Consider the following 20,618-nt stretch of genomic DNA (forward strand, 5'->3'; position numbering starts at 1 on the left):
GTTCTCTCAAAAATGTAAATGGATAGTCTAGAATGAAATTATTTACTTATTCTTTGTGACCTTAAAAGGTAAAACTAGGTCAAGTAGATAAGTTACATGGAAATGGGTTTGGGTATACTATAAGGTAGAACTGAATTATCAAAAAAATGGAATAATCATCAGTTTAATAGTGCAATACCTGCTTTGGGGGAGTTTTTTCCTAATTGTAGAATACCTATTTTTTACTGAGCCATATCTGTTTCAAAATCAAAGTCCCAATTCCTCCCTTTCTCTCCCTTCCTTTTTTAAAGGTTGTTAAGAATTTGTTATTTGTAGCCAAAGTCTTATATTTACTGGAATCTGATTCTGAGGATGAGCAAGGTGAGATAAAAGAAGACATGGAAGAACAAGCAGCTTTGGGAGATGGTGTAGCCAGAGAGAAAATAAGAAAACGCAAGTCCTGTGCAGATGAGGAGATGGACTCTGACAAAGAAGAAAACAAGGAGGCAAAGGAAGAGCACAGCAAGCCAGCCACACTGCTGTGGTTGATCCAGAAGTTGTCCTGGATTGCAAAACTGGAAGCTGCCTACTCACCTAGAAACCCCTTAAAGGTGCAGTGAATGTTCAGAATGCCTGAAAGTAGTCATTTTTTTTTTTAAGTATTTCAGTGGTATTAGTAATGCTCCCACATCTCTAGAAACTCTTCAACCAAAAACTGCAGCAATAATATCTGCCCCAAAGAGACCTTTTCTGAATTGTTTATATGGCTGCAATAAAAGAAACACTTCAGATAACAATGAATGATCTGTACTTTCAGAGAACATGCATCTTTAAGTTTCTTGGAGCTGTGGCAATGGATCTTGGAATAGACAAGGTGAAGCCGTATCTCCCAGTGATCATAGCTCCTTTGTTCCGAGAACTGAACAGCACCTATTCAGACCAGGGTAACTGCAGCCTGTTTTCTGAATACTTGTACATTAGATATCCTCACTTCTCTCCTAAATGCTTCCTTCTTTTCTATCTTCCTTCCCTGCCAGAGTTTTAAGAAAACTTGCTAGGTATCAAAACAATAGCAAACAAGTAAGGCATCTTTGTTTTATCTACGACTGCCTTCTGTGTGCTTCCTCATGTCTAAGAGTGATGTTTCTCTCCTAAAAGATGTTTTACTCCTAAGCATAGATGAAATATTCAAAGAAAACTATAAGTTGAGGTGGTTCTAAACCCCATAGTGCTATGGATAATAATGAACAATAAAATGTCATGGTATTCTATTATTGTGAACTGTAAGGCAAAAGTATGAAATACTTTAAAAATATGTTGTTTACTTTTCCTATATGTCATTTTCCTTGCCTGGGCATTTATTTGTACATTTCTCTCACTGATCCTAAATTCTCTTTTGATGATAGGAAAAGAGGGAATGGAGGTTGGAAAGAGGAGGTAAAGTAGGTATTAAGTTTTAAAATAAAACAAGTGAGTATCAAAGCAGGAACTATACATTTCCTTCCTCTCAGAGAGGAAAAAGCAGTGGTCAAGGCCAGGTCCACTTTGGTTCTCATTATTCAGCATTTATTGAGCATGTAATATTTGCCAGGTACTGGGGGTTCAACATTGGAGAAAAGACCTAGTCCTTATCTTCAAGAAATATCCAAAGAAAACTTTGTAATCTAGAACAGCTGCCCTGAAATTGAATACAGAAATATGTGGGTTATGTGTATTTGGGAGACAGAAGGTAGGGAAGGGTGGGAAAGCAAAGATTTTTGTCAGTTTCTCAGAAGTCTTAACCTCCCCCCACAACCAAAAAAAAAAAAAAAAAAAAAAAAAAAAGCTGTGGCCAGAACTAAGCATCTGTGACCCATGAATTAGAAGGGGCATAGAGAAATATTTACCTTTCCCATCTGCAGAGTTGAGCAGGTTAATAAAGTAACCCAAAATGTTTCTGTCAGCTTCTCAAATTAGTGTCTTCTGAGCCAGGATTCCACTGGTAAGTGGGCTTCATGGAGTCTGTGATACTCTTAGTGCCTCCCAGATGAGTGGTGGTGGCTGGGAAGTGTCCTACCCAACACTTCCTTTTTTCACATCTCAGAAACATAGAGGCTGGTTTTAGATCAGTGTTTAATGTTCAGGTAATAAAAGTGATGATTCCACAGGGGTTGAATTTTGCATGTTCTTGATTTTATAGATGTTAAATGTGTCTTTTCCTATATGACTAATTATTACTCTGTGTGTGATCAGATCCTCTGCTGAAGAATCTATCGCAGGAAATCATAGAACTACTCAAAAAGCTGGTTGGGCTTGAGAGCTTCTCCTTAGCTTTTGCCTCTGTACAGAAACAGGCTAATGAGAAAAGGGCACTCCGGAAAAAGAGGAAGGCTTTAGAGGTATGTTTGCTGTTTGAAAATATAGCGTGTTCCTTAATAGATATTTTTAACCACAGGTGTGTGCATGCGTGTGTGTCACACTTAACACAGAGAGGAAAGAGGAATTGGCTGTGTTTGAGAAGTGGGGACTTTATAGGTGGGGCTCCAGATTTTCTTTAATGGGAATGTGCTGCATTTGTGATATTTAAAGGTGAACAAAATGGCCCATTTCTGCATTTGGTTTTTATTGGTTTAATATTTACTTTTAAAGTAATATAAAATTTCTATTCTTTTTTCAAGTTCGTAACTAATCCTGATATTGCTGCCAAGAAAAAGCTGAAGAAACACAAAAATAAAAGTGAAGCCAAGAAGAGAAAGATAGAGTTCCTGCGTCCAGGCTATAAGGCCAAGAGACAAAAGAGCCACAGCCTGAAAGATTTAGCAATATTGGAGTAATGTGCTCCCTCTGCTGATAAAGTATCTCCATTTACCCCAAAGCCTGAACTTCCTGGTATATCTGCTGGTCTGAAATCACAGCAGATTTTATTATTTAAGTTACAATGGCACAGATTATATATTATACAGTTTAATATAATCCTGCTCATATTTTTTTAAATTAAAACATTTCATAATATTACTGTATCTTCACTGTCTAAAAAAGCAATAAAAAGCTTACAAATTATTTTTTTTAAGCACACTTTAAAATAACAAGACAGAATATAGAAGGAATAAATCAAATGATTTACAATACTTTTAGGGAGAAAATTACAAAATTTTATCAAAGGGCACTAAAAGAAGGATATGCACAAATGGAGAAATAACCATGTTCGTGGATAGGAAGATTTAATATCATGCTAGTTCTTCCCAAGTTAGACCCCATTGGCTAAAGGCATATCTGTGTAAAATCCCAAGATTTCTTCAGATTATCCTAATAAGAGGATTCTAAAATTTATATAGAAGATAAGCCGAGAATAGCCATGATGTTCTTAAAAAGGGTAATACGGTGAGGACTTTTCCCTGTCAGATATCAAATGTTAAGTCACAAAAAAGTGCTGCCTGTAGTGAACATGTGATAAATTCTACGTGAAAATTAAGAATTTTCTGCTTGTAAGACACAACTGGGATATGATATGTAGCATATACTGATAATGAATTTGGTAGAATCCAGGATATAATGAGTAACTATGAATCAACAAAGATAACCCAATAGAAAAAGTGTCAGGAGAGAAATAGTCATTGCACAGAAAAGAAGTAAACATTAATACTTAGCTGATGTGGCTGTACAGTTCTTAAATATTAAAGTACTTATGTACTTTATGTACATATATATACTTATGTTTCACTGCCTTGAGACACTCAAGCTACCCTGGCTACCCAAGTCCCTAGATTCCCTATTTCCCCACACCAAAAATTACAAGATTAATACCTAGACTGGTAGAGGGTCCTCCTATATCAGCTATGTCTGGTTGTTAAATATTTTGAATCAGTCTTTTATAATTAGGAAATTATTAGGAATATGCAAGTTAGTAATTAGGAAATGCAAATTAACATCAGAATGAAATTCCATTGAACCCTTTAGATTGATAAAGTTGACAGTATCAAATATTGGCAAGCTTGGTGGAGCAAAGGGAACTCTTATAAACCACTTTGGAAAACAGTCTGGCATTATCTTGTTCACCCATATGGTATTAATGGTATCTTGGTCTCACTCTACAGTTGATGTGGAAGCAATATTCTTTAGTGCTCAATAGACGGAGGAAGAAGAGCCATCCAATGTGCCAGGCACTTTGTTAACATTTTAGTCTTCATAGTGTTGCTCAAAAGTTTCCTAAAAATTGGTTCCTCTTTTACAGATGAAGAAACAGAGTCAGGTTAAATAATTTACCTAAGGGTAATACAGGTTGCAGGATTCATACCCAGGATTAAAAGCCTATGTTCTTTATAATTTCTAAATATGGAGTCAGAATGTAGCATAAGGCATAGAAATCAAATGTTCAAACATTCTTGAACTTCAGCATCTGTGTTTTGATGTAGTTTGTCTCAAACAGGAGTTCTCACACTTCCAAGGAGTTTGTAATGTGCCAAGAGCATAAACATGGTGCATCACAGAAGGTTGATTTCAATTAATTCTAAGTGATTTAAAATATATGTACTGCTTTTATAAAAATTTTTAAAATAAAAAATCAAAAGTTAACACTTAGGGAAATTTCAGAAGAAGAAGAAAAGTAAACATCCTCAGGGATACTGAGCACAATTTAGTAAATAATTACTGAGTGCCCACTATGTGCCAAGTGCACCACACTACATGCAAGAGATACAGTAAGATAACGTGTCTTGGAGTGCCTGGGTGGCTCCTGATTTCAGCTCAGGTCATGATTTCACAGTTCATGAGTTCAAGCCTTGTATCAGATTCTGCTGTCACTGCAGAGCCCTCTTTGGATCCTCTGTCTCTCTCTCTACCCCTCCCCTGCTCATTCTCTCTCAAAAATAAATATTGAAATATTAAAAAAAAAAAAAAAAAGATCCAGTCCCTACCTTCAAGGAGGTTACATTTCCACAAGTTAAAGTGTATCTCGTATTCTAATAACAAAATTCCACCACTCTCAATTTTTTTTTTAATGTGAACACCTGACATAGCACAACTACCAGAGTTATAAAATAGAATATTAGAACTAAAAGAAACCTTTGATAGGATCTGTCCAAGTCTCTTCTTTTATAAGAAAAAAACTGAAGGAATGACCACTTGTGCCTAGAATTCATGTGTTCTAAGTTTGGTGCTTTTCCCATTTTCAAGCTTCTCCAAAACAATATTCAGTAGATTTTTATAAATAGCACTCAAACTCCTGTAACTTACCTGTACAGTTGTTTCCTGCTACACAAGGACCTCATAATTTATACCACATTAAAGTACATGTATGCTCTTTGTGATATTCTATTCTTTGTGATAAAACAGATCCAGATCATCCAAGTGCTTGCCTTTGCTACTACTTCATGTGCGTTCAGTATTCAAGACTACTTCATGTGCGTTCAGTATTCAAGATGGCAAGAGCAATGTGCTGGGCAACATCTGCCTGCCAGGGCCTCTCTTGCCCCACACTTACATTCTCACAGTGTTCCTAGACTGCTGGCTGGGGGCGTACTTAGCCACTTAGATATAAACCCAGCACCAGACATGTGCCACTGACCAGAAGGGAACCCAAGTATAGGTGGGAGAGATACTATTTCCCTAGTTGACATATACCTACTATTTAAACCATGCACACATCTGAGGTGCAGTAATATGCCAGGCACCACACTGGATTCTAAGTATATAAATATGAAAAGGGCAGTCTGTACGTCCGGAGTGATTTGGAAACGATGAAATAATGTTAATTACATGCTCAGTTAATATTAGGTGTAGCACTCAGAACACCTGGGCCTGAAAGACCTCCAGAAAATACTTCAGAGACCAAATTAAGAGTGGGTACTGGGGAACAAAAAAAAAAGTGAAAGTCTCACAGGTGAAAAGAAAAAGCCACATTCATTTGATCTGAATAACCATAAGTATGAAGGAAAGAGGCTAGAGGCCAACACCTAGAAAGACTGTGGCAGGGACAGGTAATGGACCACTGGTGTTCCCAAGAACACTAGTAAGGGGCATCAGGTTTTTTAAATGCTAGTTGTCCAACTTAAAGATTCCCCCTAGTTTTAGTAAATACAAGGGACTATGTTTACTTCTGTCACAACTGTAGCCAATCCTGTAGTAGACTGGATAGTTTGAAAAGTTCCTTTGAACATAACTTTTTGATAGCCTAGTAGTAAGTGTATTTTTTTTAAAACCAAGAATGCTTAATTTCTCCCTGTACAACCACTAATTTTTTACTTTTCACCAAATTTACATGTCCAATTATAGATAAATGAAAGACAGTCAAGACATCTTTTACAATGCTTCTTAAAATAGATTTTTTTCAATTTCCTTTAATATGTTGTGGATTCCATCAAATATAACCATTTAGGAGTGTTTTTACTACCTCTCCTAGTATAGACAAATTTACAGAAATTATTTTAAATGTATTGTGTCTACTTCAATTAGCATAATTTTGTTTAAGCAGTTACAGTTGTCTGTGTTGCCAGTGTTGACATTTTCAGGAATTAATGGTACACTTTATGAGACAAGCTTCTGACCCTGAAATCTCACTTTGAGTCCTGTTCCCACCTCACTAGCAGGTGATCCTGAGCAAGCCAACTCATCAAAATCTTGGGTCCACATCCATAAAATGAAGACATTACAACTGGTGCTACCTATATGACAGGGTTCCTATATGTAAAAATTTTCCAACAACTATATGGTACTATAACATGACAATTACAGAGGTGAGTGAGGTTTTAACTGCCAAAATAATTACTTCAGCTTCATGCCTATAACCAAAAGCTTTTAAACAAAACAGCTTAAATAAAGTAGTCATTAAGCAAATGAAGACATATTAACTCAAACTATGTTCCTAGCCTATTGAATCTAATCTCTGGAAAAAACTTAATTCATTTTAGAGGGAAATATATGAGTTAAGATATTTATTAGTGTTTATACAAACAAGATGCAACCACTGATTCAAAAATAGGAGGGTATTTTCCTCAATGAGAATACATTCTTTAATAGGACTCTACTTGAATAAGAATTCCATACAAATAGAATATATATACTTAACACAAGAAAGGAAAGATTTTACATTACACAAAACAGACATTCAGTTGGTTCAATCATGGTAAGCTACCCTTCCAACCGAATACTTATATTTATTACAAATATTGCAGTCAGTTCAGTATATGCCAACAATCACAGAGTTTTAACATTTAGTAGCACGAAGCACACTTAACTGTTTCCAAAGGGATATGTGATGTAGTTTTCATTTCAGAGGAATGGAAGTGACTGAATTACTGTCTGCTCTTTAATGTTTCAACTAACCTGTGAAAAGAAAATGAACAGTTTCATAAAATTAACCTCAAACTTTCAGGTATAAAACATGATCATTTATAGTAGGTTTTATACTGGAAGTGGATTCCAAAGCACTTTAAATGATGAAAGCTAAGATAGTTATATCAGAAGAATAAAGTTATGGACTCAATTTCGATGAAGGCCTCTCTTAGCTTTTACTTTTATCTATGCTCTGAATGAATAAAAAAAAAAAAAAAAAAAAAAAAAAGACCAAATATCTACTTTCCAGGCTGTAACTACTGCAGCAAGGCCAGATGTGGATAATTCAGAGGTGAAAACTATTCTCAGTCCTCATGAAGCTGAAAATCTAATGAGCAGATCACAAATCAATTATAAGACAGTATAACTACTACATTACTACTGGTCTGTGACAAGGATACCTACATGTGCGGTAGGCATTGGGCACGGAGAGGTGCAAGGAAAGGTTCTTGAGAAGAAAGTCTTAATCTAAGTACTAAAGGATAAGGAACTGGAGGATGAGGTAAAGAAGGAAAAAAGCTAAAAAAAAAAAAAAAAATGGCGGAGAGGTGGCTTATCTAACTATAATCAGGTGGGTGTGGCTGAAATAAAAGCCAATGTATATGAAGACCAGTGGAAGAAAAGGCTTGAGGAACTTAATTTGATATGCTGCTAAGTAATCTGAATTTTGTCCTTAAGACTAAAGGGAAATCACACATATGCACACCTGCACACACAAACAAATGCACAAATGGCTTCTAGAAACATGATACTTAACCATTCCATTGCCTCATCAAGGCCAGTGCCTTTGGTTGCTGAAGTTTTGAATATTTGCCATTTTCGGTCCTTCAATGCAGGTAACCCAAGTGAATTTGCCATCTCTGAGGGAGTCATGGCCTGCTCCATGTCCTGCTTATTTGCAAACACCACCAAAATGGCTTTTCTCAGCTCTTCTTCCTAAATAAAATAGAAGCTACTTAGTTTTTTCTCATCAATTTGCCCCCTTCAATTTGGGGGAAAATGCTAACAAATACATTATTTTATGCTAACAAATACATTATTTTAAAAGTATATTTCCTAATTATGAATATATAATGTTCTTTATAAATTATTTGAAATTACAGAGAAGAATGAAGAAAACAAGCTTCATCCATAATCCTATCTTCCAAACATGATCACTGTTAACACTGTGGGTATTTTCTATTGCTTTGTAATTTAGATACTTATAGTTTATTTAGTAAATACATTTACATATTTGAAGATCAATATATATACACACAGTTCTATACTCTGCTCTAAAAAAATAAACATTTGGGGCACCTGGGTGGCTCAGTTGGTTAAGCATCCAACTGTGGCTCAGGTCATGATCTCACAGTTTGTGAGTTCAAGCCCTGCATCAGGCTCTGTGCTGATGGCTGAGAGCCTGGAGCCTGCTTCCAAATCTGTCTCCTTCCCTCTCTGCTCCTCCCCTGCTCACACTCTCTCTCTCAATAATAAATGAACATTAAAAAATATTTTTAATAAATAATAAACATTATATCATGGATATTTATCCAAACAACCAAAATTTTTTCAAAAAAAAAAAAAAATTTAATGGGGCGCCTGAGTGGCTCAGTTAAGTGTCCAACTTCAGCTCAGGTCATGATCTCGTGGCTCGTTTGTTCAGGCCCCACATCAAGCTCTCTGCTGTCAGTGCAGAGGCCACTTAGGATCCTCTGTCTCCCTCTTTGCCCCTCTCTCACACACGCACGTGTGCACTTGCTCTCAAAAACAAACATAAGAAAATATTTTTTAAAATTTTTAAACAAAAAAATTTAATGGTTAAATATACTCTGCACTATGAATGCATGCACCATACACTAACTGTTCTCCAGAAATTCTTACTAGATTCTTTTTCCTTGACTACTATAGAAACCTAAGGGATGCAGTCATTACACAGAAATCTTTTTCTTTAACAAATTCTCTAAAAATAGAATCAGAGTATGAATTTTTTTAGACTCCTATTATATGTATTAATAAACTGCTTTCAGGGCGCCTGGGTGGCTTGGTCAGTTAAGCGTCCGACTTCGGCTCAGGTCATGATCTCACGGTCCGTGAGTTCGAGCCCCACGTCGGGCTCTGTGCTGACAGCTCAGAGCCTGGAGCCTGTTTCAGATTCTGTGTCTCCCTCTCTCTCTGCCCCTCCCCTGTTCATGCTCTGTCTCTCTCTGTCTCAAAAATAAATAAACGTTAAAAAAAAAATTTTTTAAAAAATAAAATAAACTGCTTTCCAGAAAGGTTTTTAACAATTTAGACTTCACCAACAGTGTATAACAGTACCACTCTTCAATGCAGCCCTGAAAGAATTAGAAATATGTATCTATGTATAGTATATTTTTCCAAACATAGCATGTCATTAAATGCTTATTTATTACCAGAGTATAAGAAATGCAAATATTCGAATATAGTTTTGTCTTGTGCACTGCAGATTCATTCCTTCTGTTCAGTTTCCTATTTATTTGCAAAAGGTCTTGATATGATTAAGAACACAAATCCTTAGTCACTGGTTATGAAACTATGTCCTGGTTCCCTGCTTTACCCTAAGTTGTATTTGCGAGGTTTTTGTTTGTATTAATATAATTAAATCTATCTCTTCTAATTCCTTCCAATCCTTTGATTTAGAAGGACCTTCCCTATCCAGAAATTTTAAACATATTCACTTACATATTCTTGGAGTTAACAATTTCCATTCTTTACATTTCATTCTTACTCCATTTAGAATGTATTTTTGCATACAAAAATGGGAAAACTTAAATTGATTTATATGCCTGTAAGTTTTAATGCAATAGATAATAGACCCGACTCACATGCTATATGTACTTTACATTATATATATTGACTGAAACAAGTTACTTCCTAAAAATGAATATAATTTTTAGTTCTTTCTCATGATTATACAAGTCAAATTCTAATATCACAAATAATAAACCAGCACAAGAATTACAAACTTAAGTTAATAATCCATTTCCTTTATGCAGTACTTTATATGATAAAAATCAATTATACCATGTGACTTAACACCTAAACAAACCTTTTTTTTTTAAATCCATTATACTAAAAGCACTTAAATGGTCCCTTAAAATTCCTTATACTTGAATTTGGTCTAAGAAGCTCTTATGATAAATATGATGCTATGTTGTAAAAAAAATTAAGCAAAAGTTTGAAACTATTAGGTCTTCACTTTATAACTCAGCCATTAAGTCAGTAATCAGGAAATCAGAAGTCTAAAGCATTCTCAGAAAGCTTCTATGTAGGTAATCAAATGGCCTAGAACTTAAACATTCAATGATTGGATACTTCAGAATCATAGTTTTGGTAGGAAAAGGAAACTTAGGTATCTAATTTTCTCAAGCATAAGGCAATGTCATTATTACTTAAATTAATCATTAGTACATATGAAAAGCTTATTTAGCAACTGGAGATTTTTTTGAACTTTTGATTATTTAATGCATCCTCTGAATTCAGTTAGCCAATAAATTTTTATTCTATAAACTTCAGTGAATACAATGTATTGAGTTTTTAGTAAGTGCTATACGCTGTTCTACACATCAGGGATATTAGGGTAAACTCAAAGAACTTACATTTTAGGTTGGGAGATTTATATAAGTAAACAAATATATTTTAAAATAAAGGAAAGAGGGGCACCTGGGTGGCTCAGTCGGTTAAGTGTCCCACTCTTGGTTTCAGCTCTGGTCATGATTCCAGGGTCATGGGATCAAGCCCCATGTTGGACTCTGCACTGTGTGTGGAGCCTGCTTAAGAGTCTCTCTTTCTCCCCCTTTGCCCCTCTCCCCAACTCATGCTCTCTATCTATAAAATAAAAAATTTAAAAAGAAAAACAGATTTTAAAATAAATTAAATTAATTTACGGAAAGAAACAGTAAGTGGTACAAAAAATAAAGCTCAGTTTAGAAAATAACTGAGCTTCCTCTCTGGAACAGAAACATGAGATAAAACACGTCAAGAAGGAGCCATGCAGATTTGGAGGAAAAGCACTACAAGCAGAAAGATGAACAAGTGCAAAGAGCCCTCAACCAAGTGTCCAGTGTGCTGGCTCAGTGTATCCAAAGAACAGAAAGGTCAGTATGGCTGAAGCACTGGAAACACAGGCAAGAGTAAAGAACAATAAAGCTGGAAGAGGTAAACAAGGATCAAAGTTGTGCCAAATACCCAGAAATTCTAAAACAAACAAATATGCTTACTATGTATACCCTTATCTGCTTCTCTAATTTATACAACTAGAAATACAAGTAGAAACAGAACATTCTATAGAAAGCACTTCATAAAAGTAACTTAGAATAGTTCCTTCAGTTTAGAAAGAGTTCAGCTCTGAGCTTCGTAGAAATCAAGGAATCTAGTTTAAAGTTACAAGGCTGGATTCTTTGTTTCTCTTTTGTTTTGTTTTGTTTTTGGTCTCCATCCCTCTTTCCAATAGAATTTCTGGAATAGGAAATAATTTGCATAAAAGAAAATGATACTAAAGGCATGAGGGGAAAAAAAATTCCTGCTTTCCTTTTCATTATTCCTGCATGTGGTAATAATGAGAGCAGCAAGCAAATGTAAAAGATTTCCCCACATCTGAATAAAGTTTTCTTACCTCCAACATGGCAACTAACTCTGATTTGGAAATGCCAATTCGGTCTCGGTCACAACTGTCTACCACATAAATGACTGCATCTGTGTTTGAATAGTAACATCTCCAGTATGGCCTAAAGAAAATTCAGCAAGGGAGAATATATTATTATTTGAAAGAAAAAGAACCTGCTATGTTAATTTATGTGCTAGGACTTGGCAATGATGGGAGGTGGGGGCTTATATGCCAATCTTCCCCACCCATGAAAGAATTAATGCCATAATGATTCACTGTTTCTGAAGGATATGTATCACATCCTTCAGATGGGATGGGGGTGGAATGATAAACACTAAATCACAGGATCGAGGAGTTTCAGACTTCAGGCTAAGGGAAGACATTTATAATCAACCTAAATCACTAAATGTACTAAGATAAAGTTATACCAGACCTTATTGTTATATCTTATAAATCTTTAACTAGGAACTCCTTAAGAAATGGGTTCTTAAAAAAACTTTTAGTACGATTTTATATAACAGACATTAAGTTGATTACTAAAGACTTCATGAGGTAGAAATGGCTAAAATTAGAGAGGGCCTCAAAAGTGGTTCAAAAAATAAAACAAGTTAGGGGCACCTGGGTGGCTCAGTTGGTTGGGTGTCTGACTCTTGATTTTGGTTCATATCATCATCTCACGGTTCCTAGAATTGAGCCCCACATTGGGCTCTGCACTGACAGCACGGAGCCTGCTTGGGATTCTCTCTCCCCCTCTCTCTCTGCCCCTCCCCCACTTGCACTCTACCTTCTCTCAAAATAAATAAACTTTTTAAAAAATAAATAAAATGAGTAAAAAAGGCAGCAGGATATTTGGAGACTGCACTACCCATGTTTTAAGATGGCAGGCACCACAGTGAGCAACCACTGACAGTCACCAAACATTCACAGTTGCCATGCCAAGCACAGAATGCTAGGCAGGAGACCTGCATTCCAGAAGGCATCTATGTTCACATTAAACACTAAACGGTGGGCTGAAAGGTATTTTTATAAAATCCAAAACAGTCTGTCTTATAGACAAAGTGACTGACTAAATGAGGATTTTAAAAACTCCCCAAGTAATTAGGTCTTGGGATTTTCCTGAAAATTTTTTTCATTTAGGTGGTATCTGGAAAACTGGCTTCCTTAAATTTTAATTCAATTAAGAGAACAGGAAATTCTTCCTTATTTTAAATTACAAAAGAGGGGCATTTAGGTGGTTCAGTCGGTTAAGTGTCCGACTTTGGCTCAGGTCATGATCTCACGGTTCGGTTCATGAGTTCGAGACCTGCATTTGGCTCTGTGCTGACAGCTCAGAGCCTAGAGCCTGCTTCAGAATCTGTGTCTCCCTTTCTCTCTGCCCCTCCCCTGCTCACACTCTATCTCTCAAAAATAAATAATTGTTAAATTACAAAAGAAGACATATTTGGGTTTACTGCTCTTCACCCTTCAAGGGCCAATAAACATTCAATACTAGAAAGTAATCTGGTCTTTGTACCATACCTGATACTTGTCTGTCCTCCCAAATCCCAGACTTGGAATTTAAGGTTTTTGTATGTTACTGTCTCAACATTAAATCCAATAGCTAGAAGAGAAATCAAAATCAGTAGTATATGTAGACTAATGCATTCTACCTTCAAAGTATCCAATCTAACTGCATCTTAGCAATTAATGAATTACCACTGAATCACATTACTGGTTGAAATATTATTCCATTTAATATAAAACAGTTGTGCTACACACACACACAAACACACACAATCAATTAGCAAGATCAGTACCACTTTCAGATTATATAAGAATCCCGTTACCTCTACAAATACAGAATTTTTAGCTCAGTGGGAAGTCTACTATGTTAAACTCTCCATATAATACAATCCTGGCATACAAAAGTGTTCAGAAAGTTATGCTTAGAAAGAACAGATGTAGATGTATTACAAAAAAAAATGGAATTTTGATAGGTAGCAAATATAAATGGAACAAAACCAAGAAAGCCAACATTTTAAGCTTCAGTGGTTAAGGATTCAGCAAAAGCTGTATACCACTTTATAGAAACTGGGTTCTCTAAGGGTAGCAATCTCACAGACTCGCTGCAGACTTCCTCAAGAGCTCATTTGTGTAAGGTCATGGTTGGATGCTCAGATGGGAGGTGTCTCATCTCTTTTCCCTGCCATTCTTTTTAGGTGGAGGTGTGGCACCATATGGCTAAGGCAGGATACTACTATTTTCATTGAAAGGAATCTAAGGAAAGGTGGAGAAGATGCTGAAAAATTTGGATTAATAAGATTTCATAATCTTGGGGCACCTGGGTGGCTCGGTCAGTTAAGTGTCTGATTTCAGCTCAGGTCATGATCTCACAGTCCATGAGTTCAAGCCCCATGTCGGACTCTGTGCTGACAGCTCAGAGCCTGGAGCCTGCTTTGGATTCTGTGTCCCGTGCTCTCTCTGCCCCTCCCCTGCTCATGCTTTGTCTCTGTCTCAAAAATAAATAAAAACATTAAAAAAAAATTTTTTTTAAATAAGATTTCATAATCTTAAAGTAAAAAATGACATAGCTATAACTGGACAATTTTTGTTTTAAATTTAAGTCTATTGGTAAATGATGCTAATAAGTTTACATAAGTATACCTATCACAACTAAAAAGTAACTATAATAAACCTGAGTGAAAAATTAAAAAGCAAGTATATGAACCGCTTCTCAGCCTTTTGGCTAAGATCAAGTGCAAGTACATGATGTGTCCCTTAGAATTAGGTAGGAGTGTAATCACCATATTTACCTCGATAACACTTTTTATATTCAAAGGACAAGGGTGGGCTGTAAAGTGTGTTCCCTGAAATGCAATCCACTGGGCTGTGTGCACTGCAGGGGCCACCAAGACTTAACCACTGCAGAGATGGGCAATTTTGAGAAGCAAAAATCAAGGGAACTGAAATTTACTGATGGTGGCAAAAATAAATCAGATGCCACAGAGCTTAAAAGGTTCTTCTTTCATAAAAGCTAGACCTTTTTCTCTTTTAATCTGGAAATTTAAATACTACTAAATATAGAAATACCTTGCATGACAGTGATTTTAGAGGCATAATTTAAAATACTCTTCAACAAACTCTTAAACTTAGTTTAATATATTAATCTTCTCGAAGTCAATTCAGGCCAACAAATAAAAAAAAGTATAAATAATAGTTTTCTCATGTAGTAAAACAGGATTATTTGAGAATATTCCTCTAAGATATCAACAACTGATTTAAAGTTGAGGTGTTTCTTTTCTTGATATTTTCAGGTACCAGATTAATTCAACAATCTCTTCAACTCAGATCTTTAAAAGCAATGAATTCCTTAAGAGAAACAAATCTTATTAAAATAATAACAAATAGGGGCTCCTGGGTGGCTCAGTCTATTGAGCGTGATTGAGCGTCTGACTTCAGCTCAGGTCACAATCTCATGGTTCGTGGGTTCGGGCCCTGCATCAGGCTCTGTGCTGACAGCTTGGAGCCTGGAGCCTGCTTCAGATTCTGTGTCTCCCTCTCTCTCTGCTCCTCCCCTACTCACATTCTGTCTCTCAAAAATAAATAAAGTTTAAAATACATATATATATAAATAGTAACATACGGGGGGAAAAATCACTTCAGATGCAATAGTATCACTTAACATCCATATAATTCTTTAAACAGGTTTACAAAGTATTTTATATATTTCACTTATTCCCCCCTCAAAGTCAGTGGGTATATTTATTATCTTCATTTTATCAATAAAGATACTAGCCCTCAATGAGATTAAGTGCCTTAACTCTATCCAACTTTTAAAATTAGCTTTAAACAGCAAAACCCAGCCATGCACAGGGGTTTACAAAATGCCTCTAAATTTATGAAAAATGTTATCAATATTATGCCCACACTAGAAGTTTACAAACCTTAACATTAACTTATTATATGAATTACTTATTCAGAAATAAAGTTATGTTATATGGAAAACAAAAACCCCCTACAATTTGTTTATCGTACTAACACTTACTAGGAATTGTAGTAACGACTTCTCCAACCTGTAATCTGTACAAAATTGTAGTTTTTCCTGCTCCATCTAATCCCAAAATTAAAATCCTCATTTCCCGGGTTCCAAACAGACTGGAAAAAATACTTGAGAAAAAGCCACCTGAAAAAAATAATAAAAGAAAAAATGTATTATCATTTTCTGAACTAGGTCCACAGAACATTTAATCTCGCCCTTTTTAAGCTATACCAGGGTGCCTGGATGGCTCAGTTGGTTAAGCATCAGACTCTTGATTTCGGCTCAGGTCATGATCTTCTCAGGTTCATGAGATCCAGCTCCAGGTGGGCCTCTGCACTGGGCCTGGAGCCTCCTTAAGATTCTCTCCCTTTCCCAGGACCCCTCCCCAACTGTCACAGGCTCTCTCTCAAGAAAAAAAAAAAATTAAAGCTATGCCAAATTAAATAATACTATAGTATTTTCCTTGATTCATAGGTTCATTAAGTTTGCTCCCAATGATATACATTATTCAACACCAAACAAGTAATTACTGATCGTCACTATGTCCTAGATACTGCATTAGGAAGGCACAGAAGATACATTGCAGCATAAGAGAAATAGGACTACCTTCCTCATGAAGGTCACTTTCTAATCATGAGAATATGGATACCTTAGCATGATCTCCTCACAACCCTCAAACACCAAAGGACAAATAAGAATGACACTGGGACAATGAGATCCTTATATATGAAAAGCAATTATTATCATTGTACAGTAGCACCATGATAACTACCTTCAATCACTGAGATTTCTCTGTAAGCAATAGAATTAGCAAAATAAATTGAGGCACAGAAGCCCAAAATAACAAAACCTACTTTTGGCAGAAAACTCATTTAAAAAAACAATAAAGCTACATTCAATGTATCTTGAAATATTTCCAGAAAGCTTCCTATATGCAAGGTACTGTGTAATATAAAAGCACTTGTGAACAGAGTAGAATGGTAGTCATCAGATGCTGGGGGAGTGGGGGAAATGGGAGAGATGTCAAGGGTACAAACTTTCCTTACAATAGTAGTAATTTCTGGACACCTAATTAACAGCATGGTAACTACAATTAATAACAATGTATTGTACAGTTGAAATTTGCTAAGGGAGTAGATCTGGAAGTGTTCTCACCACACACAAAAAAGGATGTATTAATTAGCTTGATTACGGTAGTCATTTCACAATGTGTATATATATTATATATATCAAAACGTCATACTTAAATATATGCAATTTTGTCATTCATACCTCAAGAAACCTGGAAAAAATTAAAATTAAAAAAATTATCCTTTGTCTCAGCAGGGCCTGCTGGTAACAGATTAAGGTATTGATTCATTTGGATTGTGTTTAAATAAATGGTGATTTAGAGTATTATTCTTTTTACAACAAAATAAAGAAGCTTTTTTAAAATACATTTTTTCTTTAATGATTCCAGAAAAAAGCACTTTGGGCCTTCTCCACCAAAAGCCATTAGAGAAGACTGAAAGTTACATTAACAATATAAAAAAAAGTTGACAACAGAAGCGATGCCACACGATACATGGTTATTTGACAAAGAAATGGCACAATTAAGAGCTGCAAGTCTGGAAAAATAAAGACACCACGGGCCAGAGAACCCTGGGAAAGAAAGTGTAGCAGAAGGGGTGTGACCTTGGCACAAAAACAGACACATAGACCAATGGAATAGAATAGAAACCCCAGAACTAGACCCACAAACGTATGGCCAACTCATCTTTGACAAAGCAGGAAAGAACATCCAATGGAAAAAAGACAGCCTCTTTAACAAATGGTGCTGGGAGAACTGGACAGCAACATGCAGAAGGTTGAAACTAGACCACTTTCTCACACCATTCACAAAAATAAACTCAAAATGGATAAAGGGCCTGAATGTGAGACAGGAAACCATCAAAACCTTAGAGGAGAAAGCAGGAAAAGACCTCTCTGACCTCAGCCGTAGCAATCTCTTACTCGACACATCCCCAAAGGCAAGGGAATTAAAAGCAAAAGTGAATTACTGGGACCTTATGAAGATAAAAAGCTTCTGCACAGCAAAGGAAACAACCAACAAAACTAAAAGGCAACCAACGGAATGGGAAAAGATATTCGCAAATGACATATCGGACAAAGGGCTAGTATCCAAAATCTATAAAGAGCTCACCAAACTCCACACCCGAAAAACAAATAACCCAGTGAAGAAATGGGCAGAAAACATGAATAGACACTTCTCTAACGAAGACATCCGGATGGCCAACAGGCACATGAAAAGATGTTCAGCGTCGCTCCTCATCAGGGAAATACAAATCAAAACCACACTCAGGTATCACCTCACGCCAGTCAGAGTGGCCAAAATGAACAAATCAGGAGACTATAGATGCTGGAGAGGATGTGGAGAAACGGGAACCCTCTTGCACTGTTGGTGGGGATGCAAACTGGTGCAGCCGCTCTGGAAAGCAGTGTGGAGGTTCCTCAGAAAATTAAAAATAGACCTACCCTATGACCCAGCAATAGCACTGCTAGGAATTTATCCAAGGGATACAGGAGCACTGATGCATAGGGCCACTTGTACCCCAATGTTCATAGCAGCACTCTCAACAATAGCCAAAGTATGGAAAGAGCCTAAATGTCCATCAACTGATGAATGGATAAAGAAATTGTGGTTTATATACACAATGGAATATCACGTGGCAATGAGAAAAAATGAAATATGGCCTTTTGTAGCAACATGGATGGAACTGGAGAGTATGATGCTAAGTGAAATAAGCCACACAGAGAAAGACAGATACCATATGGTTTCACTCTTATGTGGATCCTGAGAAACTTACCAGGAACCCATGGGGGAGGGGAAGGAAAAAAAAAAAAAAAGAGGTTAGAATGGGAGAGAGCCAAAGCATAAGAGACTGTTAAAAACTGAGAACAAAGTGAGGGTTGATGGGGGGTGGGAGGGAGGAGAGGGTAGGTGATGGGTATTGAGGAGGGCACCTTTTGGGATGAGCACTGGGTGTTGTATGGAAACCAATTTGTCAATAAATTTCATTAAAAAAAAAAAAAGAAGGGGTGTCACTTGACAAAATCCATAGTACCTTTTTACACCTTAAAAAAAAAAAAACTGGGGCGCCTGGCTGGCTCAGTAGGTACAACAGGCTACTCCATCTTGGGGTTGTAAGTTCCAGCCCCGTCCTGGATGTAGAAAGTACTTAAAAAGAAAACCTTAAAAAAAAAAAAAAAAATGAAAGGAGTTATGGAAAAAAAGCAGGAAAGCGCCTGTGATATTCCAGGGTAGGTAAATCCCCCCAGAAAATCGTAGAGGAATTAAAGTCAGTCATCGAACGTGCACCATTTGGAGAGGTGTAAACCAGTTTAAAAATCTGCACTTCCATTTGGGCTTCAGCGGGGAGGGAGGCTTCGGTTGGTACTTGTGATGACAATGTAGTTCCCCAACCAGCACTCCAAAAAAATCGAGATTAAAATTTCACTCACTGACCAGTTATGACCACTACCCTCCCCATTTCCTTCTCCACACTATTATCTACATGAAAAGCTACAGCAAGCAGGCAAATAAGAAGCGGACTAAAAACATTATGAGCAACAGTTCCCTTTGGATTTTTTACACTGACGCAGTTCCAGCGACTAGGAAGAGAATCACGCTTCTACTGTGGGGTCAAATCTTATTTTTCACGCAAGAAACCTCAGCGCACTTGCGACTGACAAGTTGCCAAGCTTCCCAAGACCACCTCTGACCCCCAAATCGAGCTGGGTCTGAGAGGGACAGGGAAAAGTTCATGGTCAGGGGAAAGGTCTCGGGGCCGGGTTCCTCCGGCCGCAGCGCCGGGCGGACCTGCGCCGCCCCCGCCCCCTGACCCTTTTGGGATAAAGGGGACAGGAGCGAGGGCAGAGGGAACGCTCGAGGCAGGGTCCACTCCCACAGGCGAACAGCCAAGGTGAGTTAAGTCCTCACCGACCTGCCCCTGAAAAGCTGGCTACTCCGAGCTTCCCAGGCCGACCCCTCTCCTCCAGACCCCGGCCCTCGGGCCGAAGCCCCTCGAGCGCGCCCGGGCGCCCTCCTCAGATCCTCACCCATGATGAACCGCCTGTCCGCCCTTGTTGGTGGTTAGAGACAGGCCCCGGCCTCGGCAGCGACTCCTATTCGAGCCTCGGCGCCGCCACCTCTGCAAGCCTCGGCCTCCGGCTCCGGCTCGGAAGCGGTTTCCTTGGAAGTCCGGTCCGCCAGCAACTTCCACGTCGGACTCCCGGCGGGGGCGGGAGCGACGGGCCGCTGCGACTACGCGCCGGGAACGGCGACCTGAGCGTCCGCGTCGTCGCTTTCGACAAAAGTCCCGGGCGCGCAAAGTGAAAGCCAGAGGATAAAAAATATTCAAGGACCCCAAGTTTCTCCTGCTTCTATTTTCTTGTTGAAAGGGCTTCCCAAACAGGGAAATTCGAATTTTCCTTTTAAATTCTGACCCCCAAAAGTGGCGAATCTGTCACCCAAAAATTCGAGTTGGGCCTCGATGCAGCAGTCGACTGGAAGCCGGCATCGGGTGCAGCGTGGCAGAAGTTGCAGGTCCTGAAGCGTCCTGCGGGGGCGAAGCACCTTTCTTTGGGTTCTCTCTCCCACACGGAAATAGGACTACGTAATAATAATAGGAAGAGCCCCGCGCCGCCAATGCAAAGCAGCCTTACGCC

General features: G+C 37.7%; 2 protein-coding genes across 7 annotated transcripts in view; one reads left to right on the forward strand and one right to left on the reverse strand.

Annotated features, from left to right (window-relative positions):
- UTP20 (UTP20 small subunit processome component) overlaps window positions 1–3,018 on the forward strand; it is a 107,634-nt gene extending 104,616 nt beyond the window's left edge. For 5 of the 6 annotated variants that reach the window (XM_047865440.1, XM_047865443.1, XM_047865441.1 and 2 more), the window contains 4 exons: window positions 291–590; window positions 797–923; window positions 2,212–2,357; window positions 2,637–3,018. In XM_047865440.1, the coding sequence (XP_047721396.1) occupies window positions 291–590; window positions 797–923; window positions 2,212–2,357; window positions 2,637–2,792 (729 nt within the window). In that variant the 3' untranslated portion in view covers window positions 2,793–3,018. Of the gene's footprint in view, window positions 1–290; window positions 591–796; window positions 2,358–2,636 lie in introns of those variants that run through there. The other variant, XM_047865445.1, reaches the window with a different exon arrangement.
- Window positions 3,019–6,872: 3,854 nt separating this feature from the next.
- Window positions 6,873–20,224, reverse strand: ARL1 (ADP ribosylation factor like GTPase 1). The gene is made up of 6 exons (XM_047865447.1): window positions 20,010–20,224; window positions 15,918–16,055; window positions 13,412–13,493; window positions 11,903–12,014; window positions 8,045–8,223; window positions 6,873–7,278 (listed from the first exon to the last, which is right to left on the reverse strand). Exons 1-6 carry the CDS (start codon window positions 20,011–20,013, stop codon window positions 7,248–7,250), a joined length of 546 nt encoding a protein of 181 aa, XP_047721403.1. The 5' UTR covers window positions 20,014–20,224; the 3' UTR covers window positions 6,873–7,247.
- Window positions 20,225–20,618: the final 394 nt, after the last annotated feature.

Source organism: Prionailurus viverrinus, chromosome B4 (genome assembly GCF_022837055.1).
Source record: "Prionailurus viverrinus isolate Anna chromosome B4, UM_Priviv_1.0, whole genome shotgun sequence".
NCBI classification, from domain to species: Eukaryota; Metazoa; Chordata; class Mammalia; order Carnivora; family Felidae; genus Prionailurus; species Prionailurus viverrinus.